Source organism: Manacus candei, unplaced genomic scaffold, assembly GCF_025592945.1.
Source record: "Manacus candei isolate 608988 ecotype Guabito, Panama unplaced genomic scaffold, ASM2559294v1 h1tg000056l, whole genome shotgun sequence".
NCBI classification, from domain to species: Eukaryota; Metazoa; Chordata; class Aves; order Passeriformes; family Pipridae; genus Manacus; species Manacus candei.
In genome coordinates this window covers 3,995,563-4,019,116 of record NW_026138104.1, presented here as the reverse complement: position 1 = coordinate 4,019,116, position 23,554 = coordinate 3,995,563, and the positions used below count along the sequence as shown (strand labels likewise).

The window sequence follows — 23,554 nt, the reverse complement described above, 5'->3', positions numbered from 1 at the left end:
GTACAAACTCAGATTTATCCGCGCTAAAATGTCTGAAGTGTCTGCCACTGTGACAAAAAAGCTCTCCAGTGCTGGCTGCTCAGCAAAAGTCTGATAAAGATTGTACACATCTCTCTAAAAATCTCATCTGAATAAGTGACGCTTCTCTTAAACAGAGCACGTTACTCTTTGTTTCTGTTTTGAGTCGTCCAATTCAAAACAAACGCCGAGCGAGTCTCGGCTGCCGGAGAGGATCACCAGGCAAACTCTTGTAGGGTTTATAAGGGGACACAGTGCTGCCAGCTGCTTGTGTATTATCCCACCAGAATGGTTAACGCTCTTACTTTATGACAAAGTGCCAATCTGTATCTGTGCATTGTAGTGATTACTCCTGTTTTATTTCCATGAGGCAATTACTTTAATAACAAATGTGTAACTGAACTTGGTCTGTTCGCTCCACTGTTGTTTTACTGGTCAGTGCACTCACACAGCAGTGTAGCCAGAGATCCTCTATGTAGTGCCACACACCGATGCACCAAGCTAGAGATCATTCACAACCAGCAGTGCGTATTTACTAAGGTGTTTATTGGGAAGGCTCAATACTACAAGATGTATATGGTCAAATTTGAAGAAGCTTTTGAAATCAGGCTCCCACTGCTACTGGATAACACCATTTTTTGAATAGATCACATGCCCTGGTTAAAGTTAGACAAGAGCAAAGAACACGCTTTATGTAAAAATCACATATAAGGCAAACATTTCTTCCTTTTTCATCATATCTTGATATACTGATTTGTAAAGACTTATATCACAACCTTTGTTATAACTATTAGAACTCATTAAAACTGTATTATGTAATATATTTTGACTTCTGGTGTTGCATCTTTACAAAAAGAAGCTGGTCTGTGTCAAGTTTTACATGATCACTGTGAGATTCCAAAAGTCCATGATAAAAAAAATGTGATTAAAAAAAGACATCTGTAATAATACTGCACATAGTTTAAGAGATCATCAAATTGCTTTATTCGAAAATATATTTTTCCATGTATTTTTTACACTTTCAGTTAAAATTAAGTAAATTGTTAAATTATAAAAAAAATTACCTTTTTAGATTTATTTGAGATTTCTTTTGCCTTGTGTTGTCTACAGAAGCTCTTTAAAAGTTACAGACCTTTCATCAGCATTACTCAAAGAATACAAGGATAATGAGAAGATTGTCAGTATTACAAAGATTAAAATCAGCCCCCAGAGACAGGAAATTTAACTGAAAACCATAATTTCTTTCAAAGTCCAGGTGGTGCATCTTCAAAAGTAGTTTGGGGTAACATTCAATAATAGTATTAGATTACGCTCTTGAAACAATTATTTTAAAATTTCTATGGAAAAGATTTTGGGGTAGGCTCATATTCAGTAAATCACTCATGAACAAATTTCCAGAAGGGAGAAGATGCAGAGACAGTACTCAATTTTGATGTTCTAATTAAAAAGAAAATGTATAATCAGTTTGTTTGCATCTCCTTAATAATTTTCAGTTTCTCTGAAAAGAACCAAGTTTTAAAATGACTGCTCTCTGGAAAGAAATTTGAATTTTATCAAGCTTCTCTACAGAATAGGAATAATTATTCATTATTCCTACTTAAAAGTCAACCACCGCTTTGGATTTGCTAGGAGTATTTTATCAATTTTATCTTGGGATATGCCTCTAATTAGCATTTTAGGAACTATATTTTCAAAGATATGTGAATATCCATGACCTCCATATTTCATCAACCTGTTCTTGGTGTGCACATCATGAGCCATCAGAATTCTGTCTTCATAGCCTTCATCAATCAGTGTACGAATCCTGAAAAATTAAAAGCACACCTGTCAGTGAAAGTTCTCACTCTGCAACAGCACAGAAGCAACCAGGATTTACATTTCTTATATTACTGTACTGCTGAACTGTATTATAGCAGAAAATAGTTATTTTAGGTGCTCAGAAAACATACTCCTTATATTTACTTGAAATTAAAACACATTTTTTATTACATGAAAAAACCCCACCTCTGAAAACATACCACCACACATCTCAAAATGGAGAAGGAAAACTCTTTCCATTTGGCACATGGCTTTGCATTCCCAGTCCCATGAAGTTCACAGAGGAATTCAAGAGCTTCAGCATCACCATGCATGGGACACAGGTTTTATATACATGAGTAAGTAATAATTTCCTACCTAAACTCTTTCTCAGCAGGTTACTTCTTGCTGCCGTCACAAAGCCGATCCAATTACATTTGCTAATGACCAGACTGTGTGTGACAGGTCCTTTAAGAAACCTGGCTCAATTGCACAAATACTTCCACATCTTCAGTTAAATCCCATTTAGTAAACCAGGTTAATAAAAATATGAAGTTGCCACCATCATGTTCCATATAGACAGTTATCATCCAAACACATTTCAAAGATATTCATTAAGGAAGAACAGAAATAAGACTGGCATGGCACAGTGCTAGCATGTGCCAGGAAATAAGAGGAGAGAATATGGCAACCCAGCTGAACAGGTTTGGCAAAATGACAAGCCAGCTTGGAAAAAGAAGTAATCTGTCTGGTCACTCTCTTGTATCAGGACTTCTATAAGTCCTTCTGTTTCATGTTTCACTCAGGTAGCCTTAATCCTTGATCAGCTAATTTTTTAGAATTTATTAGGTGAGTCTGAACACCTGTATTAAACAACTGTTAAGCTTCCCAGTAAGCTTCAGTGTAGTTTGGCAGTAGATTCCTGCATTGAAGTGGTAGAGACAGACAGACCAGACCTGGAAAGTGCTTGTTCCTCCAATTCAGTCATTTGCCAGCACTGTGAAATTCTGATTCTTACCTTCCTGACTGTGCTTTGATCAACAAGAAAACAGATACCAGTTTTATAAGTAACTACGCTGTATCTGAAAGCCCTTACTGTCAGTTTTTATTGCAATTAGTTATGAGGAGATACATGTAGCAGGATCTAATCAATATGGGCAGCAGGAAGAAAGCACATAGGATAGATTTTGGTAAAATATTATCATCTTTCAGAAAAAACCACCATAACTAGTGCCATAGAGTGCACAACACTATGTATACCATAGCATTACAACATCACAAGTATATACTCCAGCCTGAAATACAGAGAGACTATAGAATAGTATTATAGAATATGATGAGTTGGAAGGGACCCATCAGGATCATTGAGTCCAACTCCTGACCCTTTGCAGGACACCCCAAGAATCACACCATGTGCCTGAGAGCTAAATGCTTCTTGAACTTAGACAGGCTTGGTGCTGTGACCACTTCCCTGGGCAGCCTGTTCCAATTCTCAACAGAGAGTAAGAGCAATGGCACTGGGGGAACTAAGTTGTTTGCTGACCAAACATCATTTAGAATCATCTTCTTTCATATTTGGACTAATTTCATGGGTTGAGGAGGCATATGATCCTTTCCATTTCGTATTCAAGGCTCCTTAGTTTAGTTAGTACTTTCTTCTGACTCAAATTAAAACTGTCCCTGAACAAAAATCAGTATTTTACTTGCATTAGCAGTAGATTGCAGTCAAACTGCTGAAGTACACAGATGGCTAAACTGTGTTCAGTAGGTACATTATGACTACATAAGTTTATGTTTTGAATGGAAAAGACCTTAAGATATATTTTCCCTTATGTATTTTCATATAGAGGTCAATTTGATTTCTACCTCTCTGGAGCTGTTTCACAAAACAAAACCCTAAGGATATTGCCACTGCCATCTCAAGTCCATCGTGGGTGCACCAATATCCATTTAGGGGCACTTCTAACTCGAATGCACATTTTCACACCATACAATGAGAAGACAAACTTTTCGTCACTTCTTCCTGTGAACAGCCTGCAGCAAGAAATACTCAAATGCCAGAGAGTTTAAGGAGAGACATCAGTGGCTGAGCAAGTATTATGGATGGAATGAAAACTCTGCCACGGTTGAACAAGCACTTGTTAACCAAGGCATAGTCCAGTTCTCTATATGTATTCTGCAGTGCTTCCATAGAAGCTGAACTTCCATGGCACAGGAGAGGGGAGGAGGCACAGGAGAGGGAGCAACTTTATCCATTCTAAATGTGAAACCTGCAGATTCATTGCAACAGTTTAAAATACTGAGTGCCAGACTGAGAGCACTGTTAAGAGAGAGAAACTATTCCTAGTGTGAAAAGCAGCAGCAAATGCTTGGCAGTGAGTGGAAGAGTAACCACGGCACCTTCTTAGGAGGGAACAGTTTGAAAACAAATTAGTTTCAAGGTTAATCTGACAATGAGGGGGAGAGAAGCCTTGTCTGAAATGTAAGTGGAAGCTAGAATTTACTTCATTAGTGATCAGAGATCATAAAATCTTTCTCATCAAGGAGAACATAAGAACAATTTTTGACTCAGGAAGGTAAAAAGACACAGGCAGGATGGCACCTCGACCCTCAGAAACCTGCCACTTCACTGCTCACAAACACTGTGGACAAACAGCACAGAAGGATCACACCTCCAGACAGAGTGGAAAGAGTGAGGTGCCCATTCCCAGCTGATCCTACCTTCTCTCAGACAGTTTCTGCACAGAATGCATCTCCTTGGCAATACCTTGTGTTAGCACAGCACAACAGATTTGCTGTGCAGCTGAGCTGAGACTACAAGTGCTGATGAGAAGCAGGGAAGAGGTATCCTGCCAGTGGGGCCAATATTTTCACATTGTGAGTGAGTGTGAGGAGCATGAGAGCTCTGAGGAGACAGGACTTGCATCCTTCAAAGGAGAGAAAGGGCAAAAGGAAAGGGGGTGGAAAGGTGATAAAGTGCTTGGAAAAAAAAAGGCAGTTTTTCAGGAGAGAAGCACAGGATCAAATCCACCCAAAATAACCAGCAAATTTTGCTGGGTTAGCACACTACTGAGGAGATATAACAGGCTCAGATGACGCTTAGTAGCAGCACTAGGTTTCCAATGCTATGTTTCAAACAAAAGCCAAACCCTAACATAAATCCAGTATCACCACCCTTTTTTTTTAAACAGACTGCATAAATGCGGTAAATTATAAAATTCAACCAGATCAGCATGGAATTAGGACAGAGAATGAAGTTAAAAAAGCTTTTGATGTTCTTCTCAAGTAACTTTGTACAACACTACGATTCTGCATCTTCCTCTGCAGACAGAAGAAATGATACATGCTGCTCTAAGGGTGTGACTGCAGCAGGGGGAAATGGCATTATTCTAGTATGAAAGAAGACAATTTTGAACAGCAAGCAGAATCACTCTGTGATGGTCCTAAGTACCAATAATATGCTTTTGTCAATGGCCATGCTATAGCTTAAACTGCATGGGAGCAGATACCTTGCAATTCTTTCATTGTCGCTCGGCATGTCAATATCAGGATGGAACTGGTAGTGAAGAAATTCTGTACCAAATAGGTCATATTCTAAATAGCATCCAAGTTTAGCAAATTCCAGAAGTTTCTTTGTATCAAATATGGTCCTGCAGAACATATATAACACAGAGTCAGCACTGTAAAACAGGAATAAAATATCTCATGGCATGAGGACAGTAATTTTGTGACCTCCTACTTGCAAGGAAAAAAACCAATAATCTAAGATTTAATTCATCTTTTTGAAAAACAGGACTCCTACTAGACACATGCAACTTAAGCTGATACACAGCATTGTCCTTCTCATATTCATTTGGGATTTCATGCATTTAAAAAAAAACAACAAAAAAAGCCCAACTCTTTCCCCATGAAATAATGAAAACATCTATGATAATCTTTAAATGGAAAGAGGAAAGTTACTTACTTTTGATATCATTAACCCTCTCAACAGACAACCTAACCAGGAAGGACATTAAAGGAGGAGGTTAATTCATAGTGACATTTAGAAAAAAAAAAAAAGACAATGGATTACTTACACAAGGCAGATTTACTTTCCCAAAAGACTTACAGAAGACAGCTCCATCCAGGGCTTGTTTCATCCATCACACACCGGTAATACACAACTTTGTCTTTAGTTTCTATTCTGTACAGTGATGTTTCTAGATTGCCATTAGAACAGCAATATATCATTGTTTGCACTGGGATCTGGCCAGAACGCCTTAAGGAAATGCTCTCACCAAAATATATAATGGCACTGTGAGTGCCTGGGACATGGGCTTTACAGCAGATTTGAAAAGTGAAGGAACAAAGCTTCTAACACATATCACTCATTTGGAAAAGAACAGCAACAGAAATAAGAGTTCTCTGGAATATTCTGGGTTGTCTTTGAACAATTTTTACCAAGTGTATAAGCTGTCCAAAGGAAACCAAAAACACTCAAATGATACAATTTAATCTTTATAGCCACAACACAATTTTTTCATCTAATTAAAAACCAAGTTTCCACAAGAACATCACAGTTAACCAAAAGGGCAGTAGTTAAATTTTTTTTTTTATTATTCCAGATATTGATGTCACAAAGTAGTTTTGCCCTATACAATTACATCACAGTCTGTTGCTATGGAAATGACTGATGTCACACTTTCAATATTATGACTTAACAACAGGACTGAAAGCAGGAGGAACAGATGGGTTGAGAGAGACAAAACCCTTGTTCAAACAAGCCTGCCATCAGCAGGAGTCTAAGACTTGCCAACTGTAATTAATAAAAAATGTTATTTTAAAATAAATATTACAGTTTACAGAGACTGAACATTTATTACCAAATGATTTTTTCAACTGCAGAGCAAGAGAACAGGTTATTTTAGATCCAGCCCTGCTTGGTTCATGGGGAGACAGTTGCCAAGAGTATTCAGTCCTGGTGCACATAGCAAAAACACCCAACAATATATTTCAAAATCACAGCCCAACAATTTCTTTTTAAGACTATTGTCCTAATGAAGAGCTGGAGAGCTTAGTTTCAAGAGCCATTGGGTCCCATTGTGAGCTATGGGGATGTAGCAACAGCAGCAGTACCCAGCTCAGATTGTGGATCTCTGTGCTGGAATTGGAGGTTTGGGCAACACTGTGCCTGAGCTGCCCTGAGCTCATGGAAAAGGACACAGTGATTCTGTGGTCTGGGCCTCATCTGTAAATCCCCATGGGGACAGCCACCAAACCATTATGAAGCCCATATTCAGAGCAGTTGCTGTGAGCCTTCTAACAAAAGCTAAAAGTGAATGAATGTTGATCCCTACCAAGATACCTTTTTAACCTTAACCCCTAATGAATGGCCAAAGCCAAGGCTCAATAGCTTTTGCTTCCCAACCTTTAACTGCACCATATGGACACGTATTCCATTATGGACACTTGCTACCTTTTGTTCTAAGATGCTAAATTGCAAAACATGGTAGCCAGTATTTTAGCTTTACCATTTCATTGTAAATCCACTTGCAAACTACCATTCTGCCTATGTCAAATGCAGACAAGAAATGTGGAGCTATGTACAAATTTATCTCACATTTAAAGGACTGGGATGCTCCCACATGGATTTTTCTCACTGGAGGAGACTTAAAATGTTAAATGCACATTGGAAAGCCAAACTTCACAGTAGTTTATGTTATAGCAAGTGCCAACCTGAATGTGTGAAAGTAATGATAGAAAGAGATATAAGGAAATGTCATATTGTGCATCAGTGGCTGTAAGTGAAACTGCACCACTGTCTTGACTATTTTCCTGCTTATATTGCTTAACTTCCACCAACAAATTACTTAATTCTTAAAATACTTAATTCAACAATTTACTACAATGTATAAAGGCAAAAAACCCATAACTGTATGTTTATGTTTTATCAAAATGGTTGTGTAAGTACTGATATCTGCAGCTTTCTCAGTTGTCTTTCATTAGAAGATTTAAGTGATCAGTTTTTCTTTAAAAAGGGGAGGAAAATACAGCCATAGATACGATGGAATGCAGGCAAATACATAAAGGAAGTCTGTATCATTTATAAGTAAAACAAGGAGCTTTGCCTACAAAACACCTGTACCTCAATTTGCTACCTCTTAGAGCCTACAACTATCAGAAATTTGGAGCACAGTGTTGTTGCCTATACTGCACTCACACTGAGGGCAAACAATCCAATTGCTGAGAATCATATGACCACAAACAGTCTCCATTATTCAGCAACTGGCCAAATTAATCAATGCTTGGACATATTCCAGCTCACCGTGAGCAACACAAGGTCATACAAAACTGATTTGGTAATAGAGGCTGTATTTCTAAGCTGGAGACAAAAAAGTATCCCAGTTTCTCTCCATGCCTGATGTGGAGCTCCTGGGTTTTGTTCTTGAGAAAGCTGTAAGTTAGCTACCCAGACTACACCATGAACTATTCAAAACCCAACTATTCTCTTTTTAAGCAATATGTCTTCTGTTTGGTAGCAGAACATTAAAAATCTGCCTTCTGCTTTGACCCAGAATCCAGCAAAATCAAGTTTTCCATTAACTTTTGTGAGATTTTGGTAAGGCCCTTAAGAGTGATCCAGTTTTCAAAAACGCTAGAAGCCCAGCAACTTCCCACCCGATTTGGTGAGAGCTGCTCAATGTCCAATGCTTTGTAAATACAGGGATTTGTTCAGGGATACAAATTAATGGAATTCTGATTTTTAAAATGTGGTTACACTTACTCCTAATCTCTCTCCCAGGCTTTCAAAGAGAGCATTTAAAATACCAAAGTCTAAAAGCTGATCCTGACTGAAGTGCTGGACACCAACCAAGCTCTATAAAAGCACTTATTTTTAAGACAGTAAACTTGAAGATAATACTTTATGTCAACTATATCCAGCATAGTTCCGTAAACCCCAGTGAGCTGTGGCAACACTGCTGGATGGACAGCAGAACAGTCTGCTTACCTGTCCAGGTGAGACATGACCGTCTTTGAAGCATCAGCCCCAGCTTCCTGCAGAATGCGGACAATCTGGAAAGGGGAGTCGCTGCTCCTGCCAGGATGGATGATAACAGGGCATCCAAGCTGTGACTGAGCCTGTGCTGTTGCCTGGAGCACACGGTGTTCACTCTGAGTCAAAGGCCAGGAGCAACCTATTTCTCCCACCACACCACACTTGATGTTAGTCCCATCCGCTCCTTTGAGCACCTCATCAACAATAATGTTTGTCAGCTAGAGAACGGGAAAATGAGATTTTTGGTTATTAATACTATTTGTGTTAAATAGCATCAAATTTGGCCTATGGACACTGTACTTGTTATACTCCCAAGGTCTTTCTGAACTTATTTAATTAACAGCTGGGTATGTGAAAACACTGTAGCTAAAATCTGGTTTCTGTCAACTAATGTTATGCCAGCCATTCACTAAGACCAAAATAAAGAGAGAAGTAAATTAATTTAACAGTATCCATTCGCACATTTGTCCAGGTTTGCCAAGAACACTGGTCTACACATAATTTGTACTGTGATTCAGCCTGAGATAAGTTTTCTTTAAAAAAAAAAGTTAGTTTATTCTCAAACCTGTGCCTTGCACTCGTGAATTGGCTCCAGACACAATTCAATGTAATTTCTTGCAAAACAAGGGCTCAGAGAATAAGGAAACCTTGTCATTCAGACAGGGAAGGGAAAAACTCTGGCAAAGATCCTGAAGAGACAAATTTAAGACAAATCCTGCTTATGGGAATGTGGATGTAAAACAAGAGGAGCTCTGCTGACTTCAGGACCACAAAAACAAAGCTTATCTGACAAATTTACAAGGTCAAAATTAGCTTGCTTTTAAAATATTCACAGGAAAAAAAAGACATCAGAATCTCTTAATAAAAGTAGTTTGTTATAAAATCTTTAGTTATTCTTTTCCAGAATAGGCCACATATCTTAAGCATACATTCAGAACTGAGTAAAAATGGTTCTGATGGTGACCCGCCTTCTGGACTGGATGAAGTGCTCAGTACAGGACATCTGTGGGTCTCCATCAATCCCCCAAATACAGAAGGGAAACCTTTGCCTCAAGAAAACTATTTGTATCAAATTTCAAGTGATGGAAGAACATTTAGGAAAAGCAGGACTGTTGCATACAGCTTGGGCCAGCTAGGGTCTAATTTTGTTGGCAGCACTGCTCAAGTTTTGACCATTGATTTTTAAAATGAATTTGACTCATTTGTGAACTGTAACAGATCTTTAAAATTTTTCTCAGCTCCGTTCATTCACATTCACAGCCTCCTGCCTTGGAGATTTCTGTTCCCTCTTGTCTCCATCATCACATTTTCTTAATAAAAGATGAATGAATATTTATTATTATAGGAATATCCGGGGACCTCAGTTATTATTAACACATTGTCTTGGGCACGATACAAACAACCTGACGTAGACTCCCCTGAAAAGCCTGGACAAATGATAGAGAGGAGAGATATAACACACAGCCTGAGTAGACCAATGATTAACAACTGACCTATAAATATTGTGATTATTTATGCTTTTTACAAGAATGCTGGGTAAACTCACTGGGAAACAATTAGCCAGAAAAAAAGACAAAAGAGCTAGCAAGGATATACTCCTTCCTTAAAAATAGTAAAAAAACCCAGATAATTGGTGTTGTACCAGATGTCCACACATGAAATACTTTATTTTCCTTTTACTGTTGCATTATAATAAATCCCTCTGAGAAAATGGAGCTAAAGAACTGGAAATGCTGACAGATAACCCCAAGCACATGCAACTAGTGCTGCTCCAGCTATATTGTTGCCAAATACCTTAGAAATCATAGGAAATAAAAGAACCCTCTAATATTGTCTTGCCTCTAATAAGGCATTTCTTTATTTGCAGCGCTGGGTGTCTATGTGGCCAACAAAAATCCTGTCTCCGTACAGACACCAATACAGCACTTTTTCACCTATTTATACATTTTTAACAAAGAAATTAATGCCCATTGGCTCTAAATTACATAATTCCCTTTCATTAACTACAATTCTATACACTATTGGTTATAAATCTCTTGTTGCTTATACTAATTAGTTCACACTTTTAGTCTTTTTAGTATCTTCTTCCTTTGGTAGGGATTTTCCAACACAAATACTGAGCCTTTATTAGCCTTCTTAGTTATCGGCTGGTTTCTGCAAAAGGTCCTTGTTTCCAGATGTCCAGCTTCAACAATACATCTTTCTCTCATGGGCTTTGTTCATTGAAGGATATCAGGGTTAACTTTAAGAAAATTTAGTTTTAGTACTTTTTCCAAGCTATCTTCTCAAAAAAGTTGCTTATGACAACCTTTTGCTATATGCTGGCTAAAAATGATTTAAGGCCTAACACACAACCTATGATTAATTAAAACAACTAATTAAAAGGTTAATTAGGATCATTAAACAAATCAGGAAAGTTATATAATTTCCATATAATTTCCAACAATATCACACAAGCAGTAATGCTGTTCCCAAGCTTTTCACATTGAGAACCTCTGTATTTCATCTATTTTGCTGGAACTTCTGTCCAACTTTGGCTTACCCAGGGATAATTCACAGGAGAGGGACACTCAAGCAATGGTTAAGACTTACCTGCTCCACTGTCATGGCCTGTGTTTGAGAAGAATGCGTGGAATCTACATAAAACCCAGCACCAGCAATAATATGAACTCCAGTTTCTTCAGCAAGTTTCTTCAAAGTATTCATATCCCGACCAATTCCTGTAGTTGTGTTTTCCACAATAGTCCCACCACCTGCTGCTTTGAAATGCAACAGCTCCTCCTTCACAGCATCTGTTTCCTGATACAAAAGAAGGTTTTCTTTATGGCTGTAGGGATTTTGCTTAATCCAAAACAAGTTCTTCATCTCAATGGGCCCATCAGACAAAGGCTCTTGGCCTGGAGAAGGTGGACAAAAACAGCTGCTGTAGTTCATAGTCAAGTGTTCATGAGTCAGTGTATAGCCAAGGCAGTCTGGCTCCACAGGGCCCAAGACAGTCTGCACTTTCCCTCTCAAGGAAGGCATTTTTCTTCAACAAAAGGTTAAAAAAAATCAGATCCTAAAAGAGTCTGAGAAGGAAAAAGAGAGGAAACAAAACCATTTCAGAAAACCTTTCTCAGGCAATTTCTGAATTCCCTCCTCTCTCACACACATAACTACACACTGTGTGCATTCACCGGGATGTTTTCAAACATTGTTCGCAGCAGAGTGGTCAGGATGAAAACCAAGGCATTGATTTTACCCAACTGCACTTGTGCTGGTACTCCAGCAACGTAAACACATCACATTCCAGTACAAGGAAATCATCATCATTTACTGTGCTGCAGTCAGTAACAACCACTGTATGTTCATTTAGGATTCATTGCTCCTCAGCAGCTGTCAATTCTTGTCAGCTTGAGCCACCAGATGAATACGCTTGGCACCAAGGCTGAATATTTCTTACTGGTATGTTCAGTTTATTTATCTCTGTCCTCCAAGACTCACTGTCTCCCTCAGATACCAAGGAAGCTGTTTGTGTTTGGGCACCTTGTCTGCTCCTCTGTATGCAGAATGCAGGGATGAGGGTGATCACCTGCTCCTTTGGCTTCAACAGGGCTCAGGTTCTCCTGCAGCTGCATTGTGGAGGTCTGGAACAGCCCAGGACAACTGCTCTAAGGCTGACAACAGTTGCTAAAGATGTAGTGTGGCCCCCAAAGAGTGGTGGAGAAGTCAAAGTGCTTCACTGGCCAAATATTTTACCATTTAAGTACAGACCTTAATCTAACACAACTTATATGGCTCAGCATCTCAGACACTTTTTTATTCATCTCTAACATGAAGGAAACAGCGATATTTCTCAAAACCTTAAATGAGCAGTGGCAAAGACAAACATTGAGGTTACTGTCTGCAGTTGGTTCATGTCAAAGGCCCCTGACTCAGTGTAGGTTGGAATTATCTGCAGCTCTCCCTATTGGGATTTTGGTTGGTTTTTTTTCCTTTTGGGAGCGGGAGTTCATGTTAGATCTTCCTGATGCTAATCACAAAGGCTTGAGGATATATAGTTAAAATCCCTAGTCAACCAAAATCATCAGTTATGAAACAAAATACATGTTTAATCATGTCCAGAGGAAAGGACTAACTAGAGCATGCATTATTGATTAAAGAGAGAGGTCTTTCCCATTCCTGTCTCCCTTTTAGTGAATAATGTCATAAACATGGGTTAGTTACTGGTAAAGCCCTCAGAGGACATTTTCCTTTTAACTGCTAAAGTTAATCCACCAGGATGACAGAAAAACTGAAATCTGAAGGGCACTGAACTCTACATATCAAAGGGCACAGGAACATCAAGACCTCTTTGGAGGTACTTTGATCTCACGAGAAGCAGTCACTGTCAGAGCACCAACGCACAAGAGCGACCGAGCCCCTGGAAAAGGCAGCTATCGCCTGCCTAGTGAAGTCTGTAGTGCTGGCAGTTATTGTAATATGAAAACTTGGCCATCCATAAGAAAGAAACGACTGACTGACTATGTTTACTTGCCTTGTGTAAAAGCAGACTTACTTATGAAGAACTGTTCTTTTAGGAATTTTGTTCTTAAACTAGTGTGTTAACTTGGTTGAGAAGGCAGAAGAATAATTACTCTCATAGAACAGACTGCTAGCTGATTAATATCATGATTTATTTTTTTTTGCCAAATAAGAAGTGCATGATTTCAGAAAATATTATTCTTAAGCAAACAATTAAAAGCAAAATACCTGTCTCAGTCAGAAACTGCTGCTCACTGCAATTCAATTAAGCTGTCCAACCCAGTCATTAATTCCATCCTTGAACAAGGCTGGTGTTCTACAGAGCAACCTACTATTCTGGAGAAAGTTCAATGATATGAGTCATTCTTACATGCACAGCAAAGTGAATGACAATTCTAAGCGTTACCTTTGGGTTTTTTGCCTTTTTTATTTTAAATGTTAAATATCTGCACTCTGGCACTCAGTAAACCCCTGACAGCATAAAGAGTGATAACTACGCTCTGCATCAGAGACACACTTTTCTTTCCCCATGTTCACTGAGAATTTTCCAATCAATTTATTAAATTAGCAAAACAAACCCATATACAAATTTTTCATACAATGAAATATACAAGTATTTAACTTCTTTTGATAAAGTTTGCACAAATTGATTACAGTCTGTTTCCTTAACAATTTTCCACTTCAGTTACTTAGTTATTTAATAGTGCAGTTACTCAAAAAGGCCACTCTAATTGAATGTGAATTTTTGCTCACTTTCAGATTATACCTTTGATGAAAAGTAGACTTTCAGTATTTGTTCCCACTAATTCCTTTCTGACACAGTTAATTTAGACTACCCTCAATTAATCTGGTTTGCCCATTATGAAGACCTGTGGTTGCACATGTGAGATCATCTTATAGCCTGAGGCTGCTGTCTTCTGATTTATAACAGCAGGAAACATCTAAAATTACCAGTTCCAGTGCCAGGTTTCTCTTGTAGACACAAACCTGTTGATTTTTAGGCTCTAGATTTCACATTACAGCTCACATACAGAATTTACAGAACCTTTTGATTGAGATGAAGGATTTTATAAATATAAGAACCATCAAAAAAATGGAAACTGACACAAACAGCATTCAAAGTAGGTCTAATTTTATCTGCATGAAAAATATGATTAATATTAATGCTTGTGCCTGCTTACTAACACGGTTTTAGAAACCCACTGCTTTTAATACAAGAATTATAAAAAATAAAGACAGTCAACAACCTGTGACTGGAATAATTTTTAAAACCACTGTCTTGATATCTTCCCTACTGTCATTTACACAGACAGCCTACCCTGATTATGCAATAATGATACATTATTCCTAATAAGATTCTCTTAGTGGAATCAGAATTTAATTGAGTGTTTTTAAAACAGATTTTAGGTGCAAATAGCTTTTAAAAGGAGTAAAGATTGCTGCTTAGTTTAAGTATGTATATGTTACTACGAAAATCAACAACCATATGCTTTACTAACGACTTGCATGCCACGTTTTCCACAGAACTTTCTTCTGAAAAAGTTTCTTCTTTCATACACCAAGGACTGAATTCATATCACCTCATTTAGCCATCTAAAATGATGTATGTCTTTTACAGAGCAATCATCTAGACCATTTTCATAGTGGAGATGGAAAGACATATTCACAGGCAACTCATGCAGGCTATTTTGAGTGTTTGTAATAGGACAGGACAAGTTACTTTTTGTTATATTATCCTCTTTCCATGGACTAAGGAGGGAGCCAAGAAACAATCCTGGACAAGACAAGTATATTCTAGATGGTCCTACACAGGACATGTGAATTATATTTCCCCAGTCTTAACCCAGTCTCATGTGAGAGGGAAAGGTGCTGATTTCTGTGACAGAAGATAAGCAGGTAGGCTCATATATGGAAATAATAGCTATTTTGGTTTTGAAAATCACTAATTTATGTGGTGGTATTACCAAGGTGCTCCTGCATAGACCAAGGCTTCTGTCCTCCAGATGCTCTATAAAGAGAGAAATAAATATTTCCTGAAAATTACATATTCAGACAAAAACAAAATGAGAACTGCCTTAAGATATAACCAAAACTTGTATTTTTTCACAACAGCCTTGAAACAATACCTTAACAGTTTTGTGATAAACTCTGGACAAATCTTTACAACCACCATATTTTATGTATGGTACATAAAATACAACTCTCACCATCAATTATTAAATATTGCTGAAGTAAATATTTTTCCTAGAGGTATTGTTAAAAGACACTTGCTGCTAAAAAGGTCATGGTACTGCATTCCTGAGTCTGGTAAAAACTCCACTGAGTTCAATAGATGTTTTGCCTGAATACTGATGACAAGATTTGTGTTTCCGTTTTTCCCATCTGAAGTCTGTGCTTCAGTCATTGTGTCATTTTAATGGTCTTGTAATGGGAAGTCTCCTTGGGTTTGGATTAGTTGCTTCCTACAGTAATCTCATATTGCCGAAACATTATAATCACATAAACACAGCTTCCACATGCTAATGCTGCATTTGTTTTGATTCGGTAAGCACATTTTAATGGCATTAGCACAGATTCTCTGTAGACTGGTAGGGGAATCATTTTATTGCCGTTACATTACAATGTGAGATCACAGCAACACTAAATCCAGACTGCTGTGACATAAAATTTACAAAAAAGCAAAAAGAATGGCTCGAGAGGTATTTACTGTATCCAGAAAAAGTTAAATATGGCTGCCATTCAGAAACAAGGGTTGCCCTGGCTGCATCAAGAGCATTTTAAGCAGGTCGTTCCTTTTTAACCATGCAGTGCTGGGAAATGTGACATAGTGCAGGTTCACTATATATTTACAGATGGAGGAAATGTTCTAAACATTCAATTCTACTTTGAGCAACCCCTACAGAGCATGGAAAAGCCACAAATTAGAAATATATGACACATCTGCAGGTAATTACCATTAGCTAGTCTGTGCTGGGTTATCTCACCGTTCCCCAAATGTAAACATTTTGCGACAAGGGAAAAAGTCAGCAAGACAAAGGAAGAGGAGAGGCAGAGCATAAGAGAACACAGGTAGACTATGTCAGGAAGAATTAAAAAAAATTAACTTCTCTCTTCTCCCTTGTTTCTGCCAACCCTGTAGAGGTTTACAGGGTGAAAGGAACTCAATACTGCCAGCACAGTTCTTCCTCTTCCTCAGCAGACAAGCAAGTTTTCTAACTTCTCCAACAGATGGGTGTCAGATCTGCTTCACCTTCTTCAAAACTGTATTCACAAGTGCTAATTACAGGACAACATGCCTGAAACATTCTCTCATACACAGGTTTCAGATAAGCATGGCTTTTTTGTTCATGCACAGCGTCAGGGAAGTGCAGCTACAGGGGCTGTGGAGCAGAGCTCACCACAGCTGGCTGGGTGAGAGCAGCAGTATGACTGGACTTGCATCTGCTCCAGCACAGACACAGGCTCACCTGCCATTTAGTCCAGCAATTACCTCTGTGTCAGTCCCTGCAAAGGTGTCCAACAGCCTGTGACGCTGCACTCCTGCACAGGCGCCCTTACACCACTACTAGTTTGTCTCTATGTTACATGAGACAACAGCTTATTTTATGTTGCTTTTGGGTTATTTTGCCCAAGAAACAGAATTTGAAAATGGGGTAAAAGTACTGACAAAATGCAAATTGCTGGGCAAACTTCTGTCTCTTCCGCAGAAACGGCAGATATACTGCTCTGAAGGTGACAGATTATTCTCATTAAAGTCTTAAATGTTCTTCCTCATCTTCAGAATTGCCATTGGTCAGGAGAGACATTGGTCTTTTTCCTCTCCCAAAATGGAACTATGAGATTATCATGATTTCCTGAACTTCAAGCTAACTCAGAAAAATGAGCCAAGGAAAATAATCTTACCTATTCAGAAGTAGTGGTTTTTTGTTGTTTTTTTTTAACTACCTTCATACCTGTTAATTAAAAAAAAAGTATCATGACAGCTTTTCATAGTATGGCCCCTTGCCTAGTGCAGAAGTGTACTAAGGGGACAAGGGCACACAAGTATGAACACAGGCATCAACACTGAGGCAAGGCTTTGTGTCCTAAGGAACGATGTCACATGGGAGAACTTTCATGCCTTGAATAAAGCTCTTATCAGAGAGGAAGGGAACACTTACAGTGCCTCTCCTACACAGAGTCCTGTCTAACCCCAAAGGAGCATATATTGCAGCTCTTCCCTTAGTGGGGCACCTGCGCTTTCCCACCTTTGGGAGGCTGTATCTTTGTGCAGTGAGTAAGAACTTCACCATTTCAGATATGTGTAATCTCTCAGCCAGGTAGAAATTGGCCAAGAGATTCAAAGCCTAGAGACCTCCTATTTAAATATTTTAAAAGCATCATCTATCCTTACCTTGCCACATTTTTTCACAAAACACACTCAGAGTAGTGGGTTAATGCTGTAGCCCTCAACAACCTACCTCTGGTCCCCAAACCATTCAGAAGCATATATTTCCTTAAGAAGCCAAGCTAAAAGAAACACTAAATATTGTTTTTCACTAGACTTTCTATATATGCATTGAGCAACCAAAAAATCTTTACACTACGGAAGTGAGAAGGAATACTAAAAGTAAGACTATATAAAAAGTTACTGTATGTGCTATGAAAAAAAATTAGGAGAGCTTTAGCCCAAGCCTTATATAATCCTACAGTGATAAAAGGAAGTCCCAGCAAAATATGCAGGTACACACACCACACCATTTACACTGCTTGAGTTACATTATATGTTTTACAGCCTAAAAGCAGTCACTTAAACTTTAAGAGAAATTTAAACACTAGTACACCTATGGGAAAGGCCAATATATTGATCCCCTGCCCGCAGAACCTCCAGAAAGCACACTCTGGGATGAGAAGCTGGGTAAGTGAGAAGCAAAGCTTTTAAATGCTCCCCTGAAAGGTACGTGAACATTCTTACTGTGTATTCCCTTCGTGGCTCAGTTAGTGGCAGACAGACAGACCTTCCAGCTTCACCCGGTCTGAGGGTCACATATAAAAACCAGATTGCTTCCTTACATTTGAACTGCCACACCAGAACAAGTGCAGCCCCTCATACTGACCTCACAGTACAGAGGCCAAACCTTTGGATCAAAGCAAGCACATGTGCTCAGCATATGACCATGTATGCCAATAGTGATTTGCTCCAAGAAGCAGAATCTAAGCCACTTTGTACTATGAGCAATTTTTCAATTTGGTTAAAGTTTAGCTGTTGTGACTAGAACAGTCAGACTTCTATTTTACCTTATTTCTGTGCAGATAACAGTCTCAAAATCTAGGCTTCTCTGAGCAAAGTCACATTGAAGTTTCTCTTCCTCAGAGAGACCAGCATACCCGTAAGTGTTTTTTCATTAACATCTCCTTTAGAAGAACTTCAGGGGATTTTACATTTTGGGCAGCTTCCAAAATTACTCTCAATAAAAGGTCAGATAAAAATTCTCCTCCAGGGTCAAACATTACATTAATTATATTTTACATGCACACATAGTGTTTTTAGGCCAAAAATCAGAACTGAAGTCACATTATGCTATATGCAAATATGGGCTATGTCCTGCATGTTGATACATACATTTGTATTCTTAAGACTAAATGGAATCATAGTTGCTTCTCGTGGGTTCTGGGCTACAAGCACATATGCTCTTTCTTGCTAGGACAACAGGAAGTAGGAAAAAGCCTGTGCTTTTCAGAAATGGATATCCAGTCTTCATTCCCTCTAAATTTCAAATTTGAAACCAGTATACATCAAACACCACTCTTGCTGTTATTCTCATTGACTTTCATTAGTTTCGTCTCTACTTAAGGTCACATACACAGATTTTCATGTGAGCTTAATCATTTCAGAAAGCATGTTGGGTGGAGCATTATCATTCAGTTGTACAGCCCTATCACCAAGAGCCACATAAAATCACTCTATGATCTTTACATGCAGAAATAAGGAGAAAAGGGATGGAGGTTTAAGACACCAAAGAACAGGTATCACCCTTCTCACCACACAAATCTCTAAGCAATGGATGACTGATGTGCATTACTACCTCCTGATCAAGACTGGACATTACTAGCTAGCAAATTCCTATGAATGAACCTCAAGGTTAGCTTTGCAACAGAACATACCAGTCACTGATCTACTGAGACCTGTGAAGGTGGAAAAGAGCATGGGGATTGAGTTCAGTGTTTCATTCAATATTGCAGATTGCAGCAACTGAGATAAGCAGAGACTTTCAGAAAACCACCTTCTTTACTAGTGAGTGACAAGCTTAGGTGTGCAGAACTAAATTCAATGTCCCACTACTGCAAACAACTACATCACAAAACTTGCAACCAATCTGAAGACCTACTGGAAAAAAAAACATCCTCAGAAAAGCCTCAGAGTTTCTACTGCTATTGTTCTTTATGGCTGCGTAAGGAAATGGAACCCAAACGCCCTTCTCAAGGTCCGCTTCTGCTCCAACAAGAAACTAGCCCACAAAAGAAAAGTTAGTGTAAGTCAAGGGAAAATGTAAAGGTGATGTGTGTAACTTAATGAGTATCTTTTAACTTAGAGACTGCCTTTACAGAGTCTGCATGCTTTGTCAGTGGTCAAAGTCAACAACCTGTTGCTTGCACAACTCCTGTTGTTTTTAAGTTCTTACCCCCAACGGGGTACAGCAGTGGAATAGCAGGAGCAACCAACACACACAATTAAAAAATCCTTGCTACCCAGTCTAAAGTGAATAACCAAGAACAAAGTCCTGCAATAAACTTTACAAACCACCAGAGTTTAAGTATTAAAACCAGTCGAACATTTCCAGACCCATCTGAAAACGACCCATCAGCCAGAAGGTACACAAATCACAGCAAGGAAAAGAGTCAAATTCCTTTCATTGGGTGAATAATCCTCACTGCAGTGACACTGGACAAGGCAAAGACAACTGTAGGATAAAACAATTCTCCTTTTACACTTTGAGGTAAGATGCTGAAAGAGCAGAAAAAGGGAAAGTAGTTCAGCAGTACAATTCTTCTTTGGTCCCCCCTCCTCCACAGAAATTAGTTCAGGAAAAACCCTGTGGCTTTGGCTCAACAAAACTAGGGCTTCAGAGTGTCTTTGAGAAGAGTGATTCTACAGGTCTCTGACATCCAAGTTAAAAATTGTGATTTACTTGAAGCTGTCATATGAGGGATGATGGTGGTGGCCTTTCTTCTTGCTTCCATCTTATCCAAGTAGTTAAATACTTGTAAAAAATATCCCAGCTGTTGCTAGGATAAAATGCTTTTCTTGGATTATTATCCATGTATATATTACTATCAGACCAAAGACATGGCCACTCCTTAGAAAATTCTGAGGAAGCTTTCTAATTTGTGACCAGAAAATGACATTAAAGAAGAAAACCTACCCTACCAGTTTTGAGAAGATGTAACTTAGAACTAGGGAGATGGGACACTCCCTTCTCTTTCCAATATAGCTAGCAATCCAGTTATCCAGAAATACAGAAAATGTAAAAATGTTCAAAACTGCTCTGAATCAAACTAGGGACTTGAACCTTAGGTTTCCACAGATTTCTATTCTCCCCCTACCAGACAGGTGGCCAGTCTGATGAAAGTAGAAGTCTCACTGTTTTCATGAACCTTAAGAAGTCTTCGTTTCAGCTTGTTCAGTATTTCAAGTTTTGAAAGGTGGGAAAAACATTTTAGATCTACATCAAGTGAAATAAGGAACAAAATTCACAGAATGTTCAGAGAAATAGTCCTTTAATAAACACAGAACTCACTGGTGCCATATGCTTCACTATATACTGATTTTTATGTGTGAGAAACAAGCTGATGGCTCCCTAACCACAGAGGGAAGCACTGACACTTGTTCCTGCTCCACCATGCATTAATTTAATAAGTTAGAACTGGTCACCTACATAAAATATAATTAAGCATCTGAATGCCATTATTGCCATCTTTGATTACAACCACAAAAATGAATGTGACGATGGTGACATAATGGCAAATATTATGTCTGTTAAATTCCAAACCATGAGAGGCATTCCTAATAATAAATGACATTTATGTACTCTTTCATAAAACAATCCCAAAGTACCTGACAAAAATGATACAAAACTACCTATTAGAAGCATCACTTCACCCATCACTGAAACAGCCTCCAGCAGAAAGAAGGCAACAACCTTTCAACACTACAGAACATATGACAACAGAGAACATTGAATAATGTATTTAACACAAAGCAGAAGGGAATTCCAAACAAGTAAAACAAAATTTCCCAAATGCAAGTGATCTCTAGCTAAAAATTTGTTTCGTTCAACAGCTATGACAAGCCTCTAGCATACAGAAGATACCATCCCTAACAACAGACACCTAAAAAGAATAATTATTTTTACAAGTATCTCAGAGATCACATATACATTCAAATACTTGCTAGGTTCGTCTGAGTTCCTCACAAATAGGACTTGTATGCTTCAACTTGAGGTCAAATTCATCACAATACAAACCTGCTGCAGAGGGGTTGCCAAACACACAAGGTGACTGCCCAGCAGTGGCTTGGCTACAGTACTGAAGCGGACTTGGCAGGGGGACCTAAACCTCCCTCGTTCAGAACTTGCGCTCCCCTCCGCGCTCACCAAACCCATGCAAGAGGAGGAGAGAGCAGAGTCTGCCACAGCTGCGTCTTGTAAAGGGCAGCGCGCCCCAGGCCACGGAGAACATGCACAGTGTGCGAATCCCAACAAGGCTCAGAGGCAAGTCTGGCGCTTTGCCGTTGAGCCTTGTCAAGCTTAAGCAACTCTGGAAGCATCTTGCTCGGGGATACGGGTGCTTCCAGATGGAGAGTGAGCTGCAGGCAAGCTCTGAAGGTCCCAGTTTTGGATTGAGGCATTTGTTCCTTCCCAGAGCCACCCTCGGGGACTGTCGGGAGGGAAATACTAGAGGGGACGTAGTTCCAATATTTAACTTGTTATGACAGTACAAATATTAAAAATCAGCAGTAAAAATAGCAGCGTAGCTGCACTCACACAGTTAAGCCGCCTGAGCTCGAAGGTTACTCTGATGGTAACTATCATCTGGTCCTGTGAAACGATTTTCCAGAGAGAAGGAGGTGTTCATCCCCTGACACTGTCCCGGCCACGCTCTGCCCCTCGTCCCGCAGCCGCCCCCTCCGCCGGGGCTGGGCCGGGCCCCGCCACAGCCCTGACCCGCACCGAGCGGCGGCCCCGAGCCCCGGCACCCGCCCCTGCGCTGCCCAGCCCCGCGGCACCGCCAGCCCTTCCCGCTCTCCCGCCCCGGCTCTCCTGGGCCGGTAGCGCAGGGCTAGAAAGCCGCTCTCGCCCCTCAACTCCGGAGAAGTTTCCCGGCCCGGGCGCCTTGTCGGGCCGAGGGCACCAAGGGCGCGCCCGGGAGGCGGCTCTGGGCCGCGGGAGGTCACGAAGCCCGCCGCTCACCCCACAGGCAGGAGCCTCCACAGGCAGGAGCCTCCGCCGGCCACACCGCACCCCGGCAGGGCCCCGGCTGGCCGGGAGCCGCGACCGCCCCGAGCGGGGCGGGACTTCCCGGGCACGGGAGCGAGTGGTGGAGCGGGCCGGGAGGGGGGTGGCGGGGCTGCCAGAGGCTGGGGAGCCCGGCGGGCGGGCGGGCGAGCGGGCGAGCGCAGGGGAGCGGAGCGCTGCCCCACGGCCGGGCACCGGGACGGGCCTCCAGCGCTGCCCCACGGCCCGGGAGCGGGACGGCAGCGCTGCCCCTCTGGCTTCCTGCGGGCCCCGCCCGGCTGGCTGCCCGGCGCTGGGCCCCCTCCCCGTTCCCAGGAGCCCCGTGGAGTGAGGTGCAGCAGTGCTTTGTGCCGGTCTTGGCTCAAAGTACAAATGAGAGTCGGTGGCTGTGAGCATCCTGCCTGCCTGTCCTTGCGCGTACCCCCTGTTTACACAGCAGGAAGTAGGCTGGGATCCACTGAGTCATTTTGGGGGGTTGGGAGCTCGCGCTGAATGCTCAGTCTTGCAAGTGGCAATATTTTCTAATTTGCCCTTGCAATGCAGGTAACTGGGAAGGTTGAAGAGGCGCTTCCCAGTATCCACAAACAGGATGACAATGACAGTAATTCTGGAAAAAAGTGCAGGTGCAAAGTCTGAAATGAAAACAGAGCTGACACCAAGTTAGAATCATCAAGGTTGGAAAAGAACCAAGTTCATCTAGACCAAC

The 23,554-nt window shown here is 40.3% G+C and overlaps 1 protein-coding gene across 22 annotated transcripts; it reads right to left on the bottom strand.

The window, feature by feature from the left end:
- Positions 1-975: 975 nt before the first annotated feature.
- Positions 976-23,411, bottom strand: PTER (phosphotriesterase related). 22 transcript variants are annotated; one of them, XM_051802630.1, is made up of 7 exons: positions 22,804-22,868; positions 15,319-15,362; positions 13,583-13,690; positions 11,444-11,919; positions 8,804-9,069; positions 5,325-5,465; positions 976-1,822 (listed from the first exon to the last, which is right to left on the bottom strand). In XM_051802630.1, exons 4-7 carry the CDS (start codon positions 11,873-11,875, stop codon positions 1,612-1,614), a joined length of 1,050 nt encoding a protein of 349 aa, XP_051658590.1. In that variant the 5' UTR covers positions 11,876-11,919; positions 13,583-13,690; positions 15,319-15,362; positions 22,804-22,868; the 3' UTR covers positions 976-1,611. The 22 variants fall into 22 exon arrangements, with proteins under 22 accessions (XP_051658590.1, XP_051658589.1, XP_051658603.1 ...); XM_051802629.1 differs by lacking the exon at positions 22,804-22,868 and adding an exon at positions 22,378-22,445; XM_051802643.1 differs by lacking the exon at positions 22,804-22,868 and adding an exon at positions 18,309-21,813 and having other exon boundaries at positions 11,444-11,748.
- Between the last annotated feature and the right edge of the window lie 143 nt (positions 23,412-23,554).